A 25,782-nucleotide genomic window follows, 5' to 3' on the forward strand; every position below is an offset into this window, starting at 1 on the left:
ATGGACCATGTTATCGCCTCCCCTTTGATTGAGATGAGACCAACCCGGGAAACTACAAACTCTAACCTAATGGTCCAGATGTAGGGATTTGCCTTCATTTCACACATATTACTTAACTTATTATTTACTCGCCAGCTGACTTCCCTAGTATCATCCATCATCAGCATCCGAAATAATAAGAAAAATAAATAAAATAAAAAATATTTTATTATTATTATTATTATTATTATTATTATTATTATTATTATTATTATTATTATTATTATTATTATTATTATTTGTGGAGATCATGATTATCGTAACCCGTAATCATCCTCGGAATAATATTTCAACTTTTCGCGATTTTTATTTTCATCTGAAATAAATAAAAGTAGCTTCTTTGATTATTCTTCTTCTCCTTCTTCACATATTCTCATTATTATTATTATTATTATTATTATTATTATTATTATTATTAGTTAAAAATCTCAAATTTTTCATTTCAACTCCCAACATCATTATGTCCAAAATATAAAAAAAAGTCAATTCTTCTTCTTCTTCAAAAAAGTAGTTTTTTAATATATATTTATTATTATTAATTTTTTAAAAATTAATTTCGCCTGTTACACGGTAGTCCACTCTTAATATTTTTAACGCATAACCCCTTTTACAATTCCGATTTATGTTGGCACTAATCAATCCAGATATCATTTACTTGGATTATTATTATTATTAATAGTATTATTATTCTTTCGAGAATCTTTATTGTTATTCCCCATCTTTATAATTTAGTCACATACGTTCTCTCCCAAACAGAAATCACCAAGATCCGAATTCACATCGGTCGGGACATAATAGTGTTCGAACTCGCAATCTTATTTTCGTACTGTCATTAATTCATGGAGACCATATGCTCCTAAGACAATTCTCAAATCCCATAACACCTCGCAGTTGGGCAAATACCTCCAATCTCTGCAAGTGTTAAATTATTCCTTCCTTTTCCATTTTGAAGTCCATTTATCCATTGGAACTCTTCAAAACATTTTCAGTAATTAACCCTCGGTGTGTGGACTCTATTCTGCCACTCAATACACCGGTATATAAATACAACCTCTATGCAGGCCTTAAGATCCATCTATTTCTTCATCAACATCAGTACAATTCACTTTCATTTCGGGCCGGATTTCTGTCCCATAAAACTCCAAATCTCAACTTTTGGCTCAAATCACTCTGGGCTTCAAACATAGCGTGACCATATTATCAAAATGCCTATCTCGTTTCTACCACAATTCATTTATGATTATTATGGAGTCCAAAACGTTAAATCAAAAATTAGTGTTAAAACCGGATTCACTGCACAAATTATAATTATTCACGGCACATGTGATCTCCACATTTAAATTACTTTAATTTGCAATCATTCTATCCAACTAGGCCCGTGCCTTTATTCTCAAAGATTATTATTAAACACGCTTTTACACATTACCAAATTTTAATGTACTACTTCGACACTTGTACAGATTATTATTTTGTCCACTGGCGAACTTCGCGATATTTACAAACAAATCAATGGACTTCATTCCGCTCCACAACAATTTAAATCACTTGGCAATCCTACCTCTGGATTATCTTAACAACATGCCTTAATATCTATAAAAGTTCCGATCACGGAAAAACACTTTGGAAGCACTTCTAAATGAATATTAACATTATCTTTACGTGAAACATGCTCCATATCATATCAAACAACTCAAGCACTTGAATGAACAACTCAACCCTACTATACTCTATTTAATAATCAAAATTATGATGAGTGCTCGATCTGATCATTTACATATTAATTTGTCCCTTTGTCTATCTATCTTTGAATTTATACGAGCCGGAAACGGCTCGTTTCACAATCAAGTTACCATGATAAAATAATATGATTTCCTCCCTCTAACGATAGCAATCTACTAATATTTTAAAAGGTTACTCATCTCTGCCATTGTAGTCTGCTAAAACCGGACGAGAAGCACAGGCCCCGTCCAGTCTTTAGCCCTGCATTCCACTGGTATTCATGCCAGCTTGAAGAATTAATCCTTGACCCTTTTCAACTTTACACATTTTGAATAAAAACAAATAAATTAACTGTTGCACTTTGGAATAATTTCCACCCTAAATTCTACTCACAAATTTTACACTCTCGGCCTTGTATCTAGCCCACTTAATGTAGATATACATTCTTCATTCCTTTCCCGGACACTACGAACATGGGATACCTCGGGATCCTCTTAACAACGGCCCGTGCGCGCACTTGAATTTCCCGTCTTGCGTTCGTGTAGCTGACCAGGTATCAGTTTAGAATCGACTGTTTACTAGGTGACATAAACACTCGTGACCGTTCTCATGTAACGCACTTCCTAATCTGTTGGTAGAATCTCACACTCCGTAAGTTATGCTTTACTGAGTCCTGTCTATTTGAAACACTTCATACTAGTATACTGCTCAAGACTGTAATATGAGCTACATCACGTCATGAATCACTGTACTATGTAACAATATAATACTTCGAACCCTACTCCACGAGTAAGTACACGCTCGCACCTCTGGCGTAATCACGGCTCGAACAAAATATCAGAAGTTGTCACGCACCCCTGGCGTGGTGACCGCTCGAACGCTTTGTCAAAAGTAGTTGCGCACCACTGGCATGGTGACCGCCCGAACACTTTGTCAGAAGTAGTTGTCAGTCCTTGTCAACGACCTCATATTTATACTTCCGAGTTCACCGGAGTTCATCTTGGGACGCGCAGTCCCGATATCTTCATACGACACTTTGCGGTTTGGCCCGTGGCTTTAATATATGATCCATTATGTAATTATGTTCTCAAAGGCTCTATACCAATTCTCAACTATTATCGTTCGCTGGTAATGGATATATTCGCGAATTTAGCTGCCGTATCCCGGCTCGGGATTTCGCGCTCTTTTGTGGCTTCCTTTGCCTTCAGCCAATCAACGAATAGCGTCCATGAATTCTCAGAATTACACCATGCAATCTCCTGCAATTATTAACTTTTTATAAGTTTTATGGTATAGTAAGGCTCCTAAATTCCACTTTATTCTGAATCGATACTTCACTTCCTTCTATCAGTTTAATCCACGGAGTTAGCCTAGATAGTGCTTCTTACATTACGAAGTTGTCGCCTTGCTTTGGTCAAGTGAATTTTTCCATTGGTCCACCTAAACCACGTGACCGGGAAGGCTCATATTTTTTTCTTCCAGTGCCAACCCCGCATTCAACTCCCGCTAGTTACATGGAGATACCCGGCCATCATTTCTCAGAAATTTGCACCCGGCTCTCTGCGCTCTTTCCACTACCTAGACTGCCCGTGGCTATGAAAACCTTCCGCAACTAGTCAACAACTCGTGCCTTTGTCTTTTCCCCCCGTCAGGATTTCTGAGAATTCTAATTCTGCTGTTCATTGTTTTTGTTAATCTCAATGGAGACAACAGTCTGTGGTATGGTGAAACCTGCCATCTCGGCCTGGCCTGTTCTTACTGTATGTACAGTACAATCTTCTCGCTTCTGAAAATGAAATATATATTTCTCCATAAATAATTACAATTGCATGACGCTTATCACACCCCCACCAGGGCGCAGTATGCCAGAGGTCATTGGGGATGAATGGTGTTTGAGGTCATTCATCTGCTTCTTAACTCTTTCCGGTCTAACTGCGAGCACAGCTCGCAGCGTCCGAAATTACGCTCAGGCCGCGCTGCGGGCATAGCCCGTAGCAAGGTTTGACAATAAATTCACAAAAAATCGAGAGTGAGCTATGCACACATTCTGGTGTTTGCATCGTGTTTCTTCATGTATTAGTTAGGAGAGTATTTAAGCAGATGGCAGTGTTATATATCTAAGTCAGAGAATTTACGATATTTTCGATCAACATGCATCAGTAGATGTTGTCACTCAGTGAGCTCTAAGACATGGCTTCTCGCGGCAAACATGTGCTTGACGAAAGTGATATTTTATGATGTATTATAAGTTTATGCACAAATGAACATATTATTGACATATGAATTCGAAACAACTTCTTACATTTCATTATGTTTGGAGTTTGTTTTACGGCCTAGCGCATGTTGCCGCGTATTTCAAATTTGCGTGAATATGTAAGATTGTCTACAAATTAGTAAAGTTGTCTGTTTAGAATACTGTATTTTATCTTTCTCAGAAGTCTTCTGTGGTAAATGGAACAATATTTTTACATTTGAGTAACTTTTGGCAAAATTTATCAATTAAAATAAAATGTCATAAGAGCTTCCATTTTCATTATTGTAATTATTACTGTTATTGAAAAATTATTATTTTTATATTGTACTCATTATTGTTGTTGTTTTGTAATTGCAATGCACATTTTATATTAGCAAAATAGGGTAAATATAACAATATTTCAGAAAACTGTACTTGCTTAGTTATCCGCCAGACCTTTTTTCCATTCGCAAAACATGGTATAATATATAAACAATTTTAAAATCTCAGGTGATAGTTGACATAATACAAACAGCGTTTTTCAAAACCGGATGCTCAAACAAGCACAAAGAAAAACGAATCGTGCAAGTATCTCCTACAGGTACAGAGATATAATGTTTTAAATATCCTTAAAAATGCCCAGTCCAGAACGTTTGTTAGGGATATTAAGGCCCAGACTGGAATGGGTTAAGGGTAGTGACAAATGTTGGCAAGTCTGCATCTGTTGTGAGGTCAGGAGCCTTGGAGAAATCGCCAGGTGGCTTTGGGGTTGTGCCGTAAACCATTTCTGAGACTGTTGAGTTAGCCTCTTCTCGAAAAACACAATGCAATGAAGTCCTATTAGGCTAGTTGGAAGTACAAGAGTCCTTGTTGTAGCGTGGGCACATATTAAACTTTTCAGTGTATGGTGAAAGCTTTCTATCTTTCCATTTGTTTCAGGATGATAGGCTGTTGTTCTTGTTAGTCGACAACCACAAATCTTGGCTAGTGCATGAAACAAATTTGATTGAAATTGCATTCCCTGATCTGTTACTATTTGGTGTGGAGCTCCAAATCTATCTAGTGATCCAGGAGTTGAAGAATGATTGAGCTTCAATTTCGGCTTGGGTATTTCGGAGTGGCACGACTTCTGTCCAGTTTGTAAATCTATCTATACCTGTAAGGCAATGGATGAATTCATCTCAGGGTGGTAAAGGGCCAATGAGATCAATATGAAACACCTGGAAATGTTCATTTACAATGGGAAATTGTTCAATGGATACTTTGGTATGCCTGGAGATTTACTTTTCTAAAAAGGTATACATGCTTTTGCCCATTGTTAAATGTCTATAAGATATAAGTCTTGCTGATGATCTCACACCTGGATGAGCCATGTCATGGTAATGTCAAAAGATTGAAAATCTGGATGGCTTGGGCACAAATGGCCGAATATTGTCTGCTGATACATCTCACCAGAGACTGTTACCATCAGGAGTGGTGTGGAGCTTGAACTTATGGGAAGTGTCAGAACTTAATCGCAGTTTCTGAAGCTTTTCATGTTGTCTTTGTAAAACTACCATTTTATCATAGTTGATTGACACCAACTCTTCCATTTGTGACAAATGATCAGCCACAACATTTTCTCTACCTGTAACTGAGACATGTTGCAAGTCTTCAGTGAACTGGGATATATACTGAAGATATCTCAGTTGAATTGCTGACGCCTTCTCGTTCTTCTACTTGAATGCAGATGTTAGTGTCTGTATAGACAGCAAACGTTCTTCCTCCCTGTAGGTATCTGAAGTATTTTGTTCCTAGATAGATGCTAAGAAGTTCCCAATCATAAGCAGAATAATTCTTCTGAGCATTGGAGGACTTCTTTGAATGGAATCCAAAAGGTGTCCAGTTTCCATTCTTTCTTTGTTCTAGTGCTGCTTCTGCTGCAAAGTCTGATGCGTCCATGAACAATGCAATTTCATGATCCATGCTTGGGAACGTTAGAATGCCTGCCTGTGCAAAGTGTTCCTTACACTTCTCAAGTGCTGTGTTGCTTCTGGAGTCCAGTTAATTGGCGTTCGGTCATTTTTCTTGGTCCCTCTTAACCCGATGAGTGCTACGCCCGCCTATAGACGGGCTGATGTTTAGGAAATAATTTTATTTTGGTCTCTTTCTTTTGTATCAAGATGATGTACGTGTGGGCACAAAAAGTGTAATTTTGTTTTCTCTCAAAATAATATTGAACGTAAGTGTAGGATTTTACATTTGCATTTAGATTTATAAAGAAGCAACATTTATAAACATTTTAAGCTAATCACCTCACTGATAAGTTAAAAATTGAGGCTTCTACAAATTTTTTACATCTGAATGCAAAAACTCAGCTCTGAGGTGCCAAACAGTCAACTGGTAACTCAGCACTTAAAAGGTTAAGGACTCATTCAAAAGAGCTTGATTTTCAGCAGCAGATTTCAAATGTCCATGATAAAAATTAATAGTGGCAAGGAATGCTCGCAGTTGTTGCACTGTTACTGGATGTTAACAATAGCTGCTACTCTTTCAGGGTCTGGTTTAGTTCCTTCCGGTGTAATAAGGTACCCCAAGAAGGTGACTTCTTTTACACCAAATACCGATTTGCCAGCGTTGATTTTGAGGCCATATTTATGGAGTCGTTCGAACAGAGGTGTTAGGTGTTCGATGTGTTCCTCTTCTGAAATAGATGCTATTAGTCATCTAAGTATGCAAAACAGAAATCTAGTACCCACAATACGTCGGGGTCACCAAGTTGTAAGGACTTTTGAGATGTACTGTACTATATTACGTATGCAGCAATTATTATTCATTACGAATTGGCATAAACACAGGTTACTCTTGTTTTGTTTCCTTCTTTGTTTCCTTTTTTACAACCAAATAGTATATGGGTAGCACAGTCCACAGAGTAAGCAAAGTTCTCACACTGTTATTCCTTTGGCCCTAAGTATAGCTGCATAAAATAATCTATATCAACATCATCAAATTGAATATCTTCACTTTACATAAAAATAATGTAACATTTACATTTCATTATTTACATAACATTTTATTGTTCACAATACCCCCACAGTCTAGCTAACTTCACTATTACCTCCTGTGGGTGGGGGACGCAGATGTAGAATACACCCTAGGTATACCCCTGCCGGTCGTAAGATGCGACTAAAAGGAGCAACCTAGGTGCGGACAGGGATTGTGGTTTGGTATCGTGTATTATACCCCCTGTGGATGTGAGGGGCTGAATACATTCACAGGTAATCCCTGCCTATTGTAAAAGGTGACTGAAAGGGTCATGTGGCCATTGGTCCCCTATTTTTTTTTTTTTTTTTTTTAGGATTAGTTGTGAGCCGATTCAAAATTCTTGATGTGTGTGCTGCTCGGAGATGGGCTTCTTACGTGTGTGACTACGCTCGAAAGCCCTATGGTGATCCCTGGGAAACCATTTGGGCGGGAGCGCCTTGTACCCGCACAGTAGTATCTGCCTGACAACACAGGTCCCCGCACAGCTGAATGCAAGAAGGGCATATTTTTATTAATTGTTTATTATAATTTTTTAATCTATACTTTTTACTCTTTAGACGATATGGGGTATATGCTATTGCAGGTGATTGGTGGAAGGGAGTCCTAGTGCTCATTGCTTCAGTCATTCCGTCTAACATCGGACCCTTAGCAATACCTGCTACGTCTAGGTGGGTATTACCTTGGCTGTTTAGTTCGGATATAGAGGTCCTTGATCGGAATGGGTGGCAGAAGGGGAGGATGATTTCGGGCATGGCTTCAAAACTTCTTCAGCCTGCCCAAGGTGGTCCCTCACTGAAGTCTTTCACTTTTGATTCCTTGAGGGGTTCAACCCCCTGGGAACATGCGCAACGTGAAGGAATGGGATCCAGCTTCCCTAGGTTTCTGGTTGCTATGAGAACTGATGGGAGTGACTTCAAGCTGGTAAAATCTGTTTTGTTTAATAGGCACATAGAAGGTGATTACGGTGAACTGGAAGATCTGAAAAATATGCACAATGGTAGTTTGTTGCTGAAGACCTGCACTGCCATGCAAGCTGATCAGTTTCTCAAGTGCAACTACTTTGACGATACTCCTGTCAAAATGGTGGAGCACAACACCTTGAATCTGGTTCGTGGCGTTATCTTCCACCACAATCTCATCTTGAACACTGACAATGAGTTGTTGGAAGACATGAAGCACTGTGGCTTTCGCCGATCTCTTTGTGGGGGGGGGGGGGGGGGGAGATTTGACATTCCCCCCTGCTGTGCCAGCTTAGGAGTCCCAGTCGGCACAGAATTGCTTGTGGTCGGAGGTGGGGTGGTCCCTCTCCTTCGAGCTTTTAACTCGTTGCGGATTTGCTCACAGGAGCTTGCTTGTTGTTTTAAGGGGCCTAATATCAAAGGTCATCGGCCCTCTCACAGGAGCAACAGCTGCCTTGGGCGCAGCGATGATGATGATGATGATAATAATAATAATAATAATAATAATAATAATATTGGGTTTACGTCCCACTAACTACTCTTTTACGGTTTTTGGAGATGCCAAGGTGCCGGAATTAAGTCCCGCAGGAGTTCTTTTACATGCCAATAAATCTACCGACATGAGGCTGACGTATCTGAGAACCTTCAAATACCACCGGACTGAGCACGGATCGAAACTGCCAAGTTGGGGTCAGAAGGCCAGCGCCTCAACCATCTGAGCCACTCTTCCTGCATCATATGGTCTTGAGAAATTTTCGACTATACTTGACAGTTACATGTAATTAATCTCATAACAGAACCGTATTGAGGATAATATATTAAAATTATAAAATTCTTTTATTAACAACCACCTACTCAATACAATATAATACACTCATTGAATTATAAAATAATCATGAGGTGTTTTAAAGAATGGCTAAAATAACGGAACATATTTCGTTAGGCATTGCGAACATCATCAGCCGTTAATGTACAAAGACTAGGTCAGGGCCCTGAACTTAAGTGATCAAAATTGTTAAAAGAATAACTATGTCGTAATAAAAAGTAATATGATAACATTAGACTTAATTAGTAACAGTATGTACAGATCAACAGCGAGAATTTGTGGTGAAATACATTGAACGATGGCAGTCTGTGAAGTTAAAAACAATCATGGGGTTGTTAAAGTAAAAAAAAAAAAAAAAAGAAAGAAGATATTGTAGACATTTAAAATGTACGTCAATGCGTGAAGCGTGGATTAATTATTGACGTTGGAGTTCTTACAATTGTGCAAAAACAAAAGTTGAATTAGAGTTAATTGAATAGTACGAGTCAAATAGAACCAGTCAAAAGGCGCATGACGACGTAACCAAGGTTGATATGACATGATCTCCGGTAATTGCGAATTCTATAGGAGAGAGAATCACAATGCCAGAAGGAAATACAAGTTGAACTAGTCCACATTCACATGCTAGCAATAAAATTAAAAACGTATACAACGTAGAACATCAATGATGAACTCAATAAAGAGTAACTGCGATCTTGAATATAGGGAGAGTTCAGGCAATCTGTAGATGAATGAAGCAGATTATGGCACAATTGGAGTTTGAAATCCTTGGGACTAGTGTGAGGTGTCCGCTAGCCAACGCTAGTCAAATATGCAAAGTTTGGACTGGGAAGAACTGAGAGAAAGAAGACGAGCTGCTCGACTAAGTGGTATGTTCCGAGCTGTCAGCAGAGAGATGGCGTGGAATGACATTAGTAGACGAATAAGTTTGAGTGGCTTCTTTAAAAGTAGGAAAGATCACAATATGAAGATAAAGTTCGAATTCAAGAGGACAAATTGGGGCAAATATTCATTTATAGGAAGAGGAGTTAGGGGTTGGAATAACTTACCAAAGGAAATGTTCAATAAATTTCCAATTTCTTTGAAATCATTTAAGAAAAAGCTAGGAAAACAACAGGTAGGGAATATGCCACCTGGGCGACTGCCCTAAATGCAGACCAGTATTGATTGATTGATTGATTGATTGATTGATTGATTGATTGATTGATTGATTGATTATGTTACGTTCTTGGTATGCTGCTTCTCTCTCTAGGGAATCCCTTATTTTCCTCTCTTCTCTAAGTTTTCTCTAATCTGGTCTAAGCACCTTTATCTATGTAAAATCTGAACCCATCTCTTTTGAGTTTCAACTCTGTTAATGGTAACATACCATATTTTCTCTTTTAGGTAGTCTATGAATTTATTTACTTGAAGTTAGTTTCAGCAGACTGAAGAGCCTAACAGTTATAAACCTTTATCAATGGCGTCTAATCGGTCTTTGCCCCAAAACGATCTTCTGAAAATACTGCCTGGGTGTTAGATGCCTGCATTCGTTTTATCAAATTCTAGCCACTTCAACCTTACAACACTCAGCCTTTCTTCCATGGTCAGGCTTACTTGCAGGTCTCTTCATATCTGATCATTCGTAATTTTGTCTTTGTTTTCTGTATAGCTGCAGTTGACTGATTTCTCTATCATATATGTTGCAACTCTCCAGACTATATGTCATGATGGGCATGAAGTAAGTTTCAAACATGGTCTGAGGAACTCCCTTGTCCCATACTACGTTACCATGCTTGATGAAAGACGTTGGATCCTCTTTGCACCCTGTTCAACACTTCATTTTTGGCACTTCCTTCATTGATATAATCATCATCATCATCATTGTCCTACTCCAGTCGCCCGGTGTGGTTATTTGATATTGTACTCTCCAGATATTTAAAGGTCTTCAGGTAAAGGTATTCAGTCTTCTCTCCCTCGATGATGGGGTTACAAAATGTATTTTTCCTGCTAACTTTCATTACCACTATTTTGCTCTTGCTCACAGCTAACTTATATTCTATAAACTGGGAGTTCCAATGATCCAGTCTCCTCTCAGTTTTTCCCCAAAGGTCAACATCACCAGCGAAATCAAATACAATGAGATCTTCCATATCTGTTACTTCGAGTTCCTTTATAATAGCATCCATGAGTGAAATGAAGAGCAGTGCGGAAAGGGAACTCCCATGTTGAACATCTCTTCTTGTTTTAAACCACCGAGATAATCATAACCGTAGGAATTTTCGAAGCTCATTGCCATGAACTGTGAAAACTTTTAATGATTAACTTACCAATTTCTGAGTATTAACCCCAGCTACCTTCTGATTGGCTAGACACAGAGGATACAAGAGACTGAAGATGAGCATCCGGGAGATAGTAGGTTCGAATCCCAGTATCGGCAGCCCTGAAGATGGTTTTCCGTGGTTTCCCATTTTCACACCAGGCAAATGCTGGGGCTGTACCTTAATTAAGGCCACGGCCGCTTCCTTCCAACTCCTAGACCTTTCCTATCCCATCGTCGCCATAAGACCTATCTGTGTCGGTGCGACGTAAAGCCCCTAGCAAAAAAAAAAAAAACTGAAGCTGAAATGCCCATAAAAGGGCAAGGACACAAATTTGACCATAACTTTTGATCCAACGATCGATTATGGATCAAAATTTGTCGTGAAGATTAAAATCACATCTCGTTTGAGGGCGCCATGCTGTGACATCTGGCTCAGTCTGCAAATGTTAAGGGAAACCTGTAGTCTCTCTCCAACATGACCTCGGGTGAACCTGGAAAAGTTGTGGAAGTGTTATTTAAGCAGCCCAATGACTTCAACCAGGACTACTTGTGAACATTGAGTCGCGGGGTGAATCCATGCTTTTCAACGGACTGCTACTCACGCCGTAACTAAGAACTGTGCTAAAGTATTCAGTATGACAGTGAACATCGGACAGTATCATTATTTCATTTATTGAGTGATGCTATCCAAATTACAATTTACTGGCAGACACCAGGTGCAGGAATAGCATAGTCAATGTACATGAAATACAAATAGAGACTCAGCGTGTGTTTACCAGTCATAATTTCAGGCTACATTTGCGCACTGTAATAGGGACAGATATAGGCCTATGCTCCCCCATGGGGTTGCATGTTAGGAAGAATTTATTCAGCATGAGATTAATTTACACCATAAATAGAGAGTAGATAAGCTGACAGGCTGTTCCACTTAGTGAGGTACCTCCTCTAGATCGTGCATCATGCAGATGTCTGCTCACAGCGCACATTGGGACATGAAGTATATTCAAGTATCGGAAGTGGTAAACTTTCTGCTGCAATAAAAATGTATGAACCATGGAAGATTAGAATTTACTGTTCTCCTTTCTTTGTTAAAAGATATTCTTCCATTTTGGGAGGAACAGGAGAAGTAATTCAATAGAAATTAAACACTTGGAACCAGCAGTTTGGCCTAAAATTCAGCCACAAAAAGACAGTAGTAATGTCAGTCAGCAGGCAAGCCTACAGGTTAACATCTAACTGGACGGCGTGAAACTAGAAAACGTTAACCATTTTCAATATCTTGGTAGTATTGTAACTAGTGACTCAAAAGTCTTCTGGTGAAATCATTAGCAGAGTCCAAAAAGGAGTACAGTTTTATCACCAAATTAAGTCTCTTCTATGGGATAACCAAATACCTTTAAGTATAAAGTACAAAGAGAACCCTTTATCAGCTATATTTTGTGCCAATAACTACATATGCCCTTGAAACCAGTAAGATCAACAGTAGAGTTAGTAGCAGACTTCAAGCTGCACAAATAAAATTCCTGAGGTCAATTTCTACAGAAAACAAGGAGAGATAAGATCCGGAATGAAGAGATCCATCATAATACACAAGTAAAGCAATCACTAAGCGAAAGAGTAAGAACATCAAGACTTAATGGTATGGCCATGTAAAAAGGATGGATCAAATTAGAATAGCAAGAAAATGTTTGGAAAAGGAATTGGGAGGCAAAAGACCAAGGAAACGGTAGATCAGTCAAGTAAGGCAGGACCTGGAAGGAAGAGTGGAATGGCACCAAGTTGAGTTGAGAAGGAAGAAATGAACCTGGATAGACAAAAATGGAGGGTGCTCTTGTACCACATCCGAGTGACTGGAGACGGTTAAAGGAGGAGGATGATGATGATGATGATGACTCTTATTTAGGATTTATTAATTGGACCGGTATTAACAGAGTTATTAGAGAATTAAGTTTTAGATCTTCCACATAACTATTTCACCTGGCTTGAATAAAAAACTTTATAGCATAGAGGGCAGTGCCTTCTCCCCTTACCTTAAATACCAGCTTTCATTAAATTCTGTTCAGCCATTATCTCGTGATGTACGTACGTGTGTGTGGGATGTAAGAACAATTATATTATTATTAGTATGTAGTATTATTAATAAACCACCCAGTACCTGTAATTATTTCTACAGTATGATTATTTGTTTTTTCATGTGTCTTGATTTTTGTCATTCTTAATAATAATACGTCTGTAACCGTACGTATGTACGATCCCCGAGTTTTTAGGTTAGGAAATTTTCGTATATAGTTTGTTAGGTTAAAATCATGCAATTTTGTTTATTTACCATGTAAAAACGTAATATTATAAGAAGAATGTATAGTTAGGGAATATTGCATATGTTCATCATTATATTTTGTATAAATTTCCGTTTGGGTAAGAGTCTGTAAATATGGCCTAGCCGTAAGGATTGTGCAACCGGGAAACTGCGACTATATCGGGAAGGACGGTTGAAGTCAGTTGGATGTGTTGCAACAGGTGGCTTGAAAACACGGGGTACGGCAGGTTGTATCGGTTGAAGAATTGGAGTGAATCAATGTGGACATACATGAGTGGACGGTCTATGTCACATCATATACTCGATAGCCAATGCGAGGGCTTTGTTTTGAGCGAGGTATGGGTTGACAGAGTGACGCGGGAAGAAGTGCCGGTGTGAGCGTTGCTACCACTAAACTTTTCAGGACGCGATTACCACGTGTAGCAAGCATATATAAGTGGGTACGCGTGTGCGGCGAGTCATTCTGATTCTGATTCTGATTCTCATTGTGTTTCTGACTCTGATGCTGATACTGTGTGTTTCTCATTTGTACTGGTCTGCGGGAGCGACATATTTGCGCAGTTTGCGCAGTTACGGAGTGAACATGGTAGTGACTTACCGGCTTTGCAGTGGACTTTCTGTAAAAGAAAGTGTTTGTTTGGAACTTGTCACCCGAGTATGCAGCTTCAGTTGATGAAGAATTTTGCTATTTGCTTGCCTCTGGAGATGTAACACTTTCTGTCCAGCCAGCAATTGGAAAGAATTCAAGACGTCGACGAAGAAGTGTAAATAAGGTTAGGGATGCTCGTCTTAAGGAGGTTGCATCCATATGTAGAGAAATAGTCGTCGTACTTTTCTCTACCAGATTAGAATTCACAGTAACAGTGGAGTGCGAAGGGGCTCTTACCTGGAGGTATGTTAAAAGTATAATGATGTTCTATGTTTATGGAAGATTTTAATGATGTGTAATTTGCCTTTGTAAGACGGCAAACGAGTAAATCTCGTGAAGAGATGATTTTGTTGGGTGGTATTGTGTATATTAGCTCTATGTAAACAGCAAGCACTAATTGGGTTGCATAAGTGTTTATTTTTTTGGTGTTTGTCACATATTAGTTCTTATTCTGGGAGTAAAGTCATAGAATCAAACTTTAAGTGAGTCTTTTGTCAGTGGAGTAAGGCTGAACCTGGCATGTTACCCAAATTTAATTTCAGGGGTTATATAGCAAACAGGTAAGGTTACAAAGCAAGTCTGGAGCCTCGTCAGCCTGATGACCGTCGCCTTGAGAGAGAGAGTGGCTCGTTGCTCTACACAATTAAATATTCCTGCAATTGTTTTGCAGGTGGCGCCCATTATCCTTGTTATTTACACTTATTTGAGTCAACGTTTATCTGTTCAGTATTTCAATAGCTTGCGGTAGTTGCACGTCAGATAAGGGTGATTGCATATAATGATTTTTAAATTATATTCCTTGTTCATGTGATGACCTAGTAACCAACTATAGCTGCTAATTTCTCTAATTTCAATGTCAGTATTCTATTAAAATGAACAGCTGAATTAATTCATTATTGATTTTTTGACAGGGTCTTCGCTGCAGCCCACGACATGCTGTATGCCTTGATCACCTGGTTACACTCTTCTACGTTCTCAATGACTACACCTCATGTTTATTGCACATTGCCTGTGTTTTGAAAGATGATATGAACTATGTAAAAGGTCTGGCTTTTAGAGATCAGATTCTAAAGGAACAACCATCGGCTATTGATCATTTCAAGTTATTTTACAAAAACCAGTAAGTTACTCTTTGTTTATTTCTAAATTGAAGTTGTCATCAATCAACCATGTATGTGGGTATGAGGATATGTGTGTATTATCAGCATTTCAAAGTTACACAAACCGGCAAAATTTCAATAATATCTATAAAAGTTAGAAAATAAAGTCAATTACAGATACTTAACCCATTCGCCTCACATTTAAATACCATAGGAGTTCACTAAGAAATCACATTTAAATACCGCTCTGCGGCCGTCGTCATCACACTATTATTTAGAAAATCATACAAAACCAACCAGTAAATATTCCTTTCTGAAAATTTGCATGCATGATAAAGAAGTAATAAACTTACCAATGCCGGTATTTTAGTACGTCTGCTGGGTGTGGTACACCTCAAAACATTCTTCTAAGTGAAGAGCTACGCCACACTTTTTGCACTGCCAGCAACTTTCGCTTCTTTTACCCCGGCTGTAGCACACAACACACCTTCTTGTGACTTTTGATTTCTTCTCTGTAGGGGGAATACGCATGGCAAAGTGGGCCCATGATTTAGCTTGTAATCTGGTTGGGGTGGTGCTCGCTGAAGGTCGACCTCGAACCGAGTACTCCGGCAACTGAACAGTCTCTAGTAGCTGCTGCGCAATGCTGATTTGGAAGTCCGTGTAGCTCGTCTTTCTGTTAGCAGCGATCTTGTGGTACACAGTGGAGGAATTGAAAATACACATATCTAGGAGATAAAAGAATATTTTCCTATATCCTTTCACTGTGCGTCGCATGACGGGGAACAGAGCTGTAACCTGATCCTGAAGGTCAACACCACCCATCCCCTTTTGGTATTCAAGGCCACACTTGGGCTTTATCACTTCTTCCCTCGGAGTTTGTCCTCTCTTTCGCCTGAGTTTGCCTGTCCCTGTCATGTCAGCTGATTTGTGTTTAGTGGTGAGAAAGCAAACATCCTTGTTATCTTTCCACTTCACACTCAACATACTGTTGGCAGCCCACGTCTCATACTCTCCATGTTTTAGTTTCTTCTTACTGATATCGCGAGGCATGTCTTTTCGGTCCTGTCTAACAGTTCCAATTACATTCATCTGCTTGTCGTGTAGCCTTTTGAATAAATCTGGGGAAGAATACCAGTTATCTAAAAACAATGTATGTCCTCGGCCTAACAAGGGTTCACACATGTTGAGCACGACGTTTGTACTCGCTGACAGACTTGGATCCGTTACATCATCACCTACATAAATTTTGAAAGACAGACAGTAGCCAGAACTTGATTCACAAATTTTGTAAATTTTTATTCCAAACCTAGAACGTTTAGACCTATTACACTGGACATATGAAAGGCGGCCTCTGAATTTCATTAGACTTTCATCTAGAGCAATGTCTTGTGAAGGTAAATATAATTCTGAAAATTTGGAGCAGAAATGTTGTATTATAGGCCTAATCTTTCTTAGTTTGTCACTACTATCGACTTGTTCATCGTCAACAAAATGTAAAAATCGTGAAATTATAATAAATCTTCCCCTGCTCATGGTTTCACGAAAAATACGAGTGTTTATACACCTGTTTTTACTCCAGTATAACTGTATTTTTGACTTTCGCACTTGTGACATTAGTATAACTAATGCAAAATATGCCCTAATTTCGTCGGGTGTAGTCTCAAACCATTTGTCATCGTCTTTCAACTTTTTTCTGTCAGGATTGCTCAACTGTTTTGCTGCATATGAATTTGTCTCGACAGATATATTGTCAAACAAAGGGTTCATGTATTCACAAAAAACTGAGAGTTCAGATAGTGGCTGCGTATCAAACATTTTCAATAAATTTTCACTAACCCCACTGTATTCACTAAACTTATGTACAACAGGTTTATTGTCACTTTTTGTCCAGTTCCAGTCAGTCAAGTTAGTCTGTGCCGAGGTACGAGCTCGTTTCGAAAGACTTGGCACACCGTCGTTATTTGCTTCACTTTCCGTGTCATCAGAACTATTATACGCATCGCTAGTACTCGAACTAAGGACTTCAGGGTCTATTTCGTCGTCACAAACATCACTGCCTTCAATATCACTCTCTAAAACACTATCTATTAGCTTTCGTATTCCTTCTTCATCAACACCAGCATATCTGCTTGACGTCATGATGGCAACTGACATGAGCGAAATTATGTGAAAAAAGTTTCTCTTATCTCTTGTTCCGGAAGTGTGCGAGAACCTGATGAAAGGGAAAAAACCGAAGCCACATGTGTAAATTTCAGCTCAGAATGCATACAAGTGGCGTCTGTGGGTTATTGACTGAACTATATGGATTGATGTACAGCTGTGCATCGCCGCAAGCAGAGCTCGTCATTTGATTCATATGCCATGAGTAACTATGACGAGCTAGGGTCGTCAAATGATGCGATTGGGTTAAAGTTCTTATTACATATTCAGGGGCAGTATAAAAAAAAAAAAAAAGGAAGAAATATTGATTGAATAATTTACTTAAATGTTGATGTCAATTGTTTGGCTTTTTGGCTGAATTGTGTGTGTAGCAACCTTCAGTTCAGAAGGCCCATGGTTTGAGTCCTGGCCAAGTTGTGGATTTTAGCTGTGTCTAGTCAATTCCTCTTGCTTGCGGGACTGGATGCTGGCGTTTGTCCTGATGCACACCTCTTCATTTACTCACAACACACCACATTACTAACCACCACAGAAGTACATAATAGTTAAAATATCCCTCCATATGGAGTTAGCATTAGGAAAGGAATCCGTCCTTGAAACTGGATTCAATCCACATGCAGTGCAGACCCCTATTATGTAGGAATAGGCCATGAAAGGAAATATAATATTGATGTCCATTACAAAGTGATAATAGTTACAACAAATAATACTGCCTTCACTACTGTTATGACAGTAAAAGAATTACCTCAGTGGGGTAATGAATTTACTGTCAAAATGTGAAATCTGTATAATCTGTTATAATATTTTGTTTTTTGTGAATATTTTCTAGCATATCATGCCAGATCGGAAACTAGGAAGGAGAATAGGAACACGCATATAGAATAAACACCATGACAGATGGAGGTAAAACAGAAGAGACCAGGACAAAATACAGTGTGCAAACTCTGCTTATGCATACAGCACTATCTGTCTAGATGGGGTCTCTCCTTGCCATCCTTGCCAAAGCCAGCAACGCCAGATCTATTTCTTCTCAGCCTGTGACAAGCTCATTTGTTTAAAAAAAAAGAAAAAAAAGACAAGAAAGAGCACCCCAAAAGCAAGGGATATGAAGACAAAAAGGAACACAGAAAACTCTGATGGAGGAAGGGAACTCGCTGGTTTTAATGTACAGAATGGATGGGAACAAGTTGGGAATTGCTTATCATGAAAGACAGGAAGTGAGAAGTAACATACACACTTGTATCTAGTTTGCCTTTCATGTGTATTTCTACATGTGTTAATTCTCTTCTTTGACACATCTTTTTCCTTTTTATTTTCTAGTGTAAGTACCATTTCATGATAGAAATACCTTATATGGAAGGTGCTATCCATCAACCGGCTATGTGCCATTCGTGAAGTTTAGAGAAAAATGTCAGAAATTTTGGAAACATTACTTTCTCTAGCAACAAATAATTGCTTCTGACAGACTTTATAATTACATTTATAATTACATTCTTCCCACGCCACCATAATGGATTCTGCAGTTGTAAAGCCATATCTTATAGAATACAAAATTGGTAGGATACACGTAAGAGAGTGTGTTGTTTGGATATCAAACGACATAAGTGTTAAATACACTTCCTCACTTACACACAAACCGCATGAAAATGCACACCTCACTTAATATCAATTGATCTAACGAGTTTTATTACAAGGTACAGTACATTGATTTTTACATTACTTTTTACATTACTTATTTTAAGTCATCCTCATTAAGGTTCATATGTTTTAAATGTACACTAGTGTCCAAAAGTTAAGCATAAGTTATGAGTAAACAGGGCAGCAGGAAATATACCGCAAATCGCACAACATATGCACGTACCAACCTTACGTGTTCGCTCTGTATAGGAAAGGAGTGTTCCCTTCTTAGACTAGCGGCATAACCACAAGGTAGACACAGCCAGTGCCTGCGCCCCATATTCCCTCAATCGTGTTTGCCCTGTCATAGTGTGCGGAGTGTAGCCTCGTGGTGAACGTGACAACATAATGGCACAACAACGCCATTTGGAGTCCGTTTTGCAGAGTAGAATACTTGGACGCCTGAAAGCAGGCTAGACACAGACCGAAGTCGTTGTATCCTTGAATGTGCCACAAAGTGTCATTTCCAGGCTTTGGAGACGATTTCGAGACACAGGCCAGTATCAAGTCATCCAAGAGTAACCACACCACAGCAGGACCGATATCTGGCCTTAACCGCCCGACGAAATCGGAGTGCACCTGCAAGACAATTGTGGGCAAAGCCTGCAGTCGTCTCAGGGGTTGCCGTTTACTGGTAAACTGTGTACCGGAGGCTCAGAACAGCAGGGCTGTTTGCCCGACGTCCAGCGGTTTGCGTCCCGCTCTCTCCAGCAGAGACGGGCCTGTTTACTGTGGTGCCGTCAACATCGAAACTGGACCATGAATGAATGGAGGCATGTGCTCTTCACAGATGAATCCCACTTCAGTTTGCAAAAAGATTCCTGTCGCAAATTAATCTGGAGAGAACTGGGTAGCCGATACAACCACAGGAACATAGTGGAACAGGACCAGTATGGTGGTGGTGGCGTCATTTGTAGGGCGGCATCATGTTGAATGGCCGTACAGGCCTGCACATCTTCATGGTGGTCCGAGGAACACTGTTAACGCTCGGAGATACAGGGATGAGGTACTGAGACTACAACTCTTCAGAGGTGCGGTTAGTCCAGACTTCCTCTTAATGGACGATAATGCATGACCGCACCGCGCTGGTCTGGTGGATGAATTTCTGGCTGGGGAAGACATTCATCGCATGAACTGGCCAGCGAGGTCTGAGGATCTGAATCCTATATAAGATGCCTGGGATGCATTGGGGAGGCGAATTGCATCCTGTCAGCCTCCACCAAGGACCCTCCAAGACCTTTGCATTGCCCTTTCAGAGGAATGGGATCGACTGCCACAAGACCTCTTGGATCATCTGATAGAGAGCATGCTACAACACTGCGAAGCATGTGTAGCCGTTCGGGGTAACCATACACCCTACTAACAGCATATTTTTTTGTGGAAGACATTGCCAAGTTTTGTTAGTTGTTATCAAAGGTGTACCTTAGCTATCAGAACCTTTCTGACACTGTTTTTTGGACAAGTTGTGTGACATAAGGTGTGTGAGCCAGGTTCCGTTTGTTCAGCAATCCATCTGACATTCCTATCAGGCGGTATGGCCTCGTTTAGTGATTATGCTTAACTTTTGGACACTAGTGTATATTTTATGCATGTCTATTCAGCCGTTTACCCGTGATGGTAGAACAAACACACGAAACCTAAAAACTACTGATACGATTTTAAGCTGACGCAAAATGGATAAATATATCAAGATATGGTGAAATAAATTACTTTTCAGACAGCGGACCCCCTGTAACTTTATTTATAAAACCAGTTACAGTACCGAACCCTAGCGAAACTGTCCGGTTCTCTTAAATGTTGGGCAGCGGTGGATGATTCTTCTTTACCATGCTTTGTCAGCTGATGATGGCTTGAAACAAGCCAAAACATGTACTGTCCAATTGTAACTCATCACGAGTAATACAAGTATTGATTAGGTTGACCTTAATTAACATTTTATTTTCAAACTGATATCTGTCAGTACGGATCACAGTGAAATTTGTAACGATGCTGCAGGTGTCATGCATCAGTCATTTAAGCACCAAATGAAGGTGTTGACACTTTTGATACTTATTACTTTACCAGGCGAATTGGCCATGCAGTTAAAGGCGCACGGCTGTGAGCTTGCCATCCAGGAGATAGTGGGTTCGAATCCCACTGTTGGCAAAGATCTGTGCTCATAGCCATTTTTTGCAAAATATAAATCTTGTATTTGGACTATGGCCTTACATGTTTTCTACATTATTAAGACTATTAGTAAAGAAAAGGTGCCAAAAAACTTAGTAGTTTATTGTCCTAAAGAATAAGAGGCATTAAAATCTCATTAAAAAAAAAAATGTGCTTAGCTGGTTGATGCATAACGCTGTCCATTTAGTCTTCAGGATTGTCTGGTCCTTGCATGATATAAACTCATGGAGGAAGATTTTCTTGTACATGGCCTGAGTGCTGGTTTCCTGGTTGACTTCTTATTGAATCATAGTGACAGGATAATTATTAGAATTTATGTATTGAACATCCTTGCCATAAACTGTGATAATAATTGAAATTAATAGGGGTCCTCCTATTCAATACAAAGACATTTATTAATGTGAATTAATCACATGTCGTTCACATGAGGTACTAGTTTCGGCACTAAACTTGTGCCATCATCAGCCAACAAGTCAAATCAGGCAAACACAATACAACTTTAAAACAACTTTAAAACACACTGTAACACCTGCATAGATGAATATTAAATAAAATATGGTACATGATAATAATGCACTTCAGTATAAAATTCTGTTAAAATGACGATGACTCCGTTGTTGTATTCACATGGTGGTGTGTCCAGCTTGTATATATCTTTGGTTCTTTGATCTTGTTGAAATTACGCTGCAGAGTTTAATGTCATGTGAAATTAACACTTTGCTTGATCTGTGATTTGGTTCCGAAAAATAAATGTGTATGTGATGAGCTTGGTTAGACCCAAAGAATTAATTCTCACTTCAATATGGGATTTTGGAACCTGGAGAAGAAATTAAAAGCCGAATTGGGCAAAAGATAAGAAGGAAAGACTAAAAAAGAAATGTCTAGAAATGACAAGAAACAAACAGAAATGAACTTACCTTGAGCAGCCTGTTTGATCAGAGGACGGAGCTGGACTGATGGATGCAATCATGAGGTTAAGGGGTGAGGCGGAGGGGAGGGGAGGAGGGGGGGAATGGAGAGGTAGAGGCGGAGCAACTGTCAGGGAGCTAAGGTGGAGCGGAAGGATGTGGTAGTGGGGGTAAATGATGAGGATGTATATTGAGTATGGTTTGAATGATAGAGTTGTTTTTTAGGCGGTCTAATATTTTTTTAACCATTTAATGAAGAGATCAAAAAGAATATTAGATTTCTCGGAAATTTCATTTAAATTATAGTTAGGGTTGGAATATTGATCGCAATGAATGAAACAATTTTCAACAATGTTCATGATTGGCCCTTTGTTTGCTATTTGAAGTTTCTTAAAATCATGTTCTAAGTCAGTGAACTTCTGATTAGAGTCGTGAATGTGTTGGCCTATAGCAGAAAACTTGTTCTATCTTACTGCGTTGACGTGCTCTGAATATCTGGTTGTGAAGCTGCGTCCTGTTTGTCCCACGTAAGAGGCGCTGCAGTCAATACACTTGAATCTGTAGATTCCGGATTTAGAAAATCTGTTAGAGGTATTGACAGATGCTGAATTGTGTACAATTTCTGATGTCCTATTATTAGTTCTGAAGAAAATTTTGACAATATGTTTTCGAAAGAGATTGGAGTCAATGAGATGAAATGAATGACATGATATATGACCGTGGGAAGGAAGTGAGTGAAACCCAGTGCGGGTACCTAGCCTTCTTCTGTCAAATAGCATTTAAGGGCCTGCTAATGCCTTAACGTCGCCATCTGACCGACGAATCACCATCAAGAGCGTCATATGCCCTTACTCCATATGAACACTGCTGAGAGATTTGGAATTGAATCCAGGCTTATGACATGCAATCTAGTGATTATAATTTGTACACCACCTCTCCTACCCTGCCAGCCAACATTCTGATGGTGAAGTTTTTTTTCAACCAATGGGACTTGAACCGGCTAAGCATGGTGCTCGACCATATAGACGTGGAATTGACTATTTTCACCATTTTGGTCTGTATTGACTTATATACAAATTTCTATAAAATAATTTTCCGCCTTGTCAATACTTTATACACTTTATTCTATTTAATTACCGTACATGTTTCGAGAGCCTCTGCTCTCTTCTTCTGCGGTGCCAAATACTAATTATCTTATTTTTTTAAAAATGACTATAACTTCATAAATTTAGTTTATTAATTTAATTTACAAAGTGGCTATTTATTATTTGTTATTTTATAATTCAGGATAGAGACTAATTTTATAGATTTTATAGATGAAGAAAGAGTTGTATTTTCAGATATTAATAAGGACATAATAAATTAACATAGAGAGATTAATTTAATTAGATTTTATCATTTATGATTGGTAAAATTCTGGTAAATTATGTGATAAATGACAATATAAATGGGCAAAAGAAAAACTTAGAGTAATATTGTAACTAATTTAAAATTTATATATTTTAATATATAATTGAAATATGATACCAATGAACCATAGTCCTAAGATAATTAGTATTTGGCACCACTGAAGAAGAGAGCAGAGGCTCTCGAAACATGTACATGTACGGTAATTAAATAGAATAAAGTGTGTAAAGTATTGACAAGGCGGAAAATTATTTTATAGAAATTTGCATATAGACTTGGCGCTTTAACGATCATGGCCATCAGGCGGGCTGCACTTTAAATCGCAGAGTATTTTACACAATTTATTGTTGTAGCAAATTTCCTGTTGCCCTCATGCCCTGAAAATGAAATAAATAAGTTACTAAATAAAGTTAATATTTTTTATATGTACAAAAATGTCAGATTCTTTACATATTACTAAGAGTATGTAAGATGAAACCCAAGTATAGGCATATCAGAACCACAATTTGTCAACATTTTTCATTTTCAGTGGTCTACAAGTAAAGATGTGAAAATTACGTAAGAATCTGCTCCCTAGTCATGATCCATTACACATTGCTTTGTGAAATTGAAAAGTATGTGTAGCAGCTAGCGAAGTGGACAAATTTCTATTCCTGTAGCATCCTATTGGGTGGGCCTTATAAATATACTACTACTGAGATTGACTTTAAAGTGCTAACCATTCCCACCTTACTTCCACAGTTTGACCCTTCTAATTGTCACCTGTTTAGGTCTGTGGGAATGCTTCTGCACTGACATTTTGCAGACTTAGAACTGGAATATTCTGTCCTGGCATGGGTGTGACATACTCCAATAAAGGGGTTAGCAGAGGACTTAGAGATGCTGTTACACCAGTGGTGCATTCACATAAAGCTGAAGGGAGACTATTGTTATGTGGTCATGTGACTGTCAGCCATCTTGAAGCCCCCTTCTGTATTTTCTGGAAGGGATGATTGAGTCGGTGAGATTACAGATTATCAGCGTTCCGGATAAGGACTGCGAGCTCAAAGACCAACTGTAAGGACAAGAGACTGTTGCAAACACTAGTAATTAGTGAAGTGTGTTCGTTCATTGTACTAACACTATGTTGAGAAGGTGAGCATGTCTATTGAGTTGTAACTGTGGGAGGAGGAGAATGTGCAATTCAGTATTATGCATCCCTTGTATCCATTGCACTTGCATGTTGGTAGTTGAATTCAGCCCCTTATGGAATATTCTTCTTTCGTTAGTGATCTAGGGGACCTGAATGCAGAATATGACATCACAGTGGGGAAACAGATGATAGATGAAGCTCTAGCAATGAGAGAGGCACGTCGGTCTGTTGTTAACAATTTGTTTATGCTGCAGCCAATTCAAGTGATAGTACCAGTCAAGCCATTAACCAAGTGCACTTGGCTAGCTCTGGGTCAGTGTCTGTTGAACCATTATAACTATTGTGAAGACTTCAATATGGTAAGTACATTGAAATACCATTTTTTGGGTGTGGGGAAAGGGGGAGGAATTTAATTCCACAAAGGATTAAGATTAATTACTTGAATTTGTTTTAAATTTTGTATTTTATCCATTTTTGTCATGAAGGGTGAGGTGAAATAGTATTCTGGTTTAATCTTTATATTTAACAGTTCTTAATCTTCTGGCCAAGGTGTTGAGGTATTCTGTTTTCATTGGGGATACTTGGATCCCTTTCTTTGGACCTGATCATTTACGGAGTTGGCTATATAGCATGTATCATATAGCTGTAAGCTTGCATGTTAGGCATATTATTTTCAAGATCCACCGTTAACAGCCCTTTAGGTGAATTTCTTTCTTTTTCCACACCAGGCAAGCCTTAATTAAGGTCAGAGCCCTGCTAAGCCCGGCCTAATCAGAATGAAATATTCACACTGCCCGATATGGCCCAAATCCACAAGCCCAGTCCAAGCCCTATTGCATTCAGATACGGACTGGGTTGGACCAGATCCTGCCTATCCTGGTAGTGTTTTGGTAATGCCTGATCCGAGACACGTATCGTTCAAAAACACATGGACAAAAGTGATCTTGCAGGTCTGTGTATAATTTTTTAAAAGCAACTTTCTAATGAACTTGTGCGGTATTCATATTTCAACTTACGATTAATAATGTTGCGAATCAAACAATGAGTACTTGTGATAATCCAAAAACTTTTGGACAGGAAATATTCTTGTGAAATGTAGTAGGAAACACATTTCCTAACAGTCATAACTAGGGACTGGATTTTTATTTGCTAAAAAACTTG

General features: G+C 38.9%; 1 protein-coding gene across 1 annotated transcript in view; it reads left to right on the forward strand.

The window, feature by feature from the left end:
* Positions 1-25,782, forward strand: part of LOC136863554 (calcineurin-binding protein cabin-1) — a 609,489-nt gene that overhangs the window by 131,888 nt on the left and 451,819 nt on the right. The window contains exons 5-6 of the mRNA XM_068225987.1: positions 14,980-15,188; positions 24,758-24,980. Coding sequence (XP_068082088.1) covers positions 14,980-15,188; positions 24,758-24,980 — 432 coding nt within the window. The remainder of the gene's footprint in view (positions 1-14,979; positions 15,189-24,757; positions 24,981-25,782) is intronic.

This window comes from Anabrus simplex, chromosome 2, assembly GCF_040414725.1.
Source record: "Anabrus simplex isolate iqAnaSimp1 chromosome 2, ASM4041472v1, whole genome shotgun sequence".
Taxonomy (NCBI): Eukaryota; Metazoa; Arthropoda; class Insecta; order Orthoptera; family Tettigoniidae; genus Anabrus; species Anabrus simplex.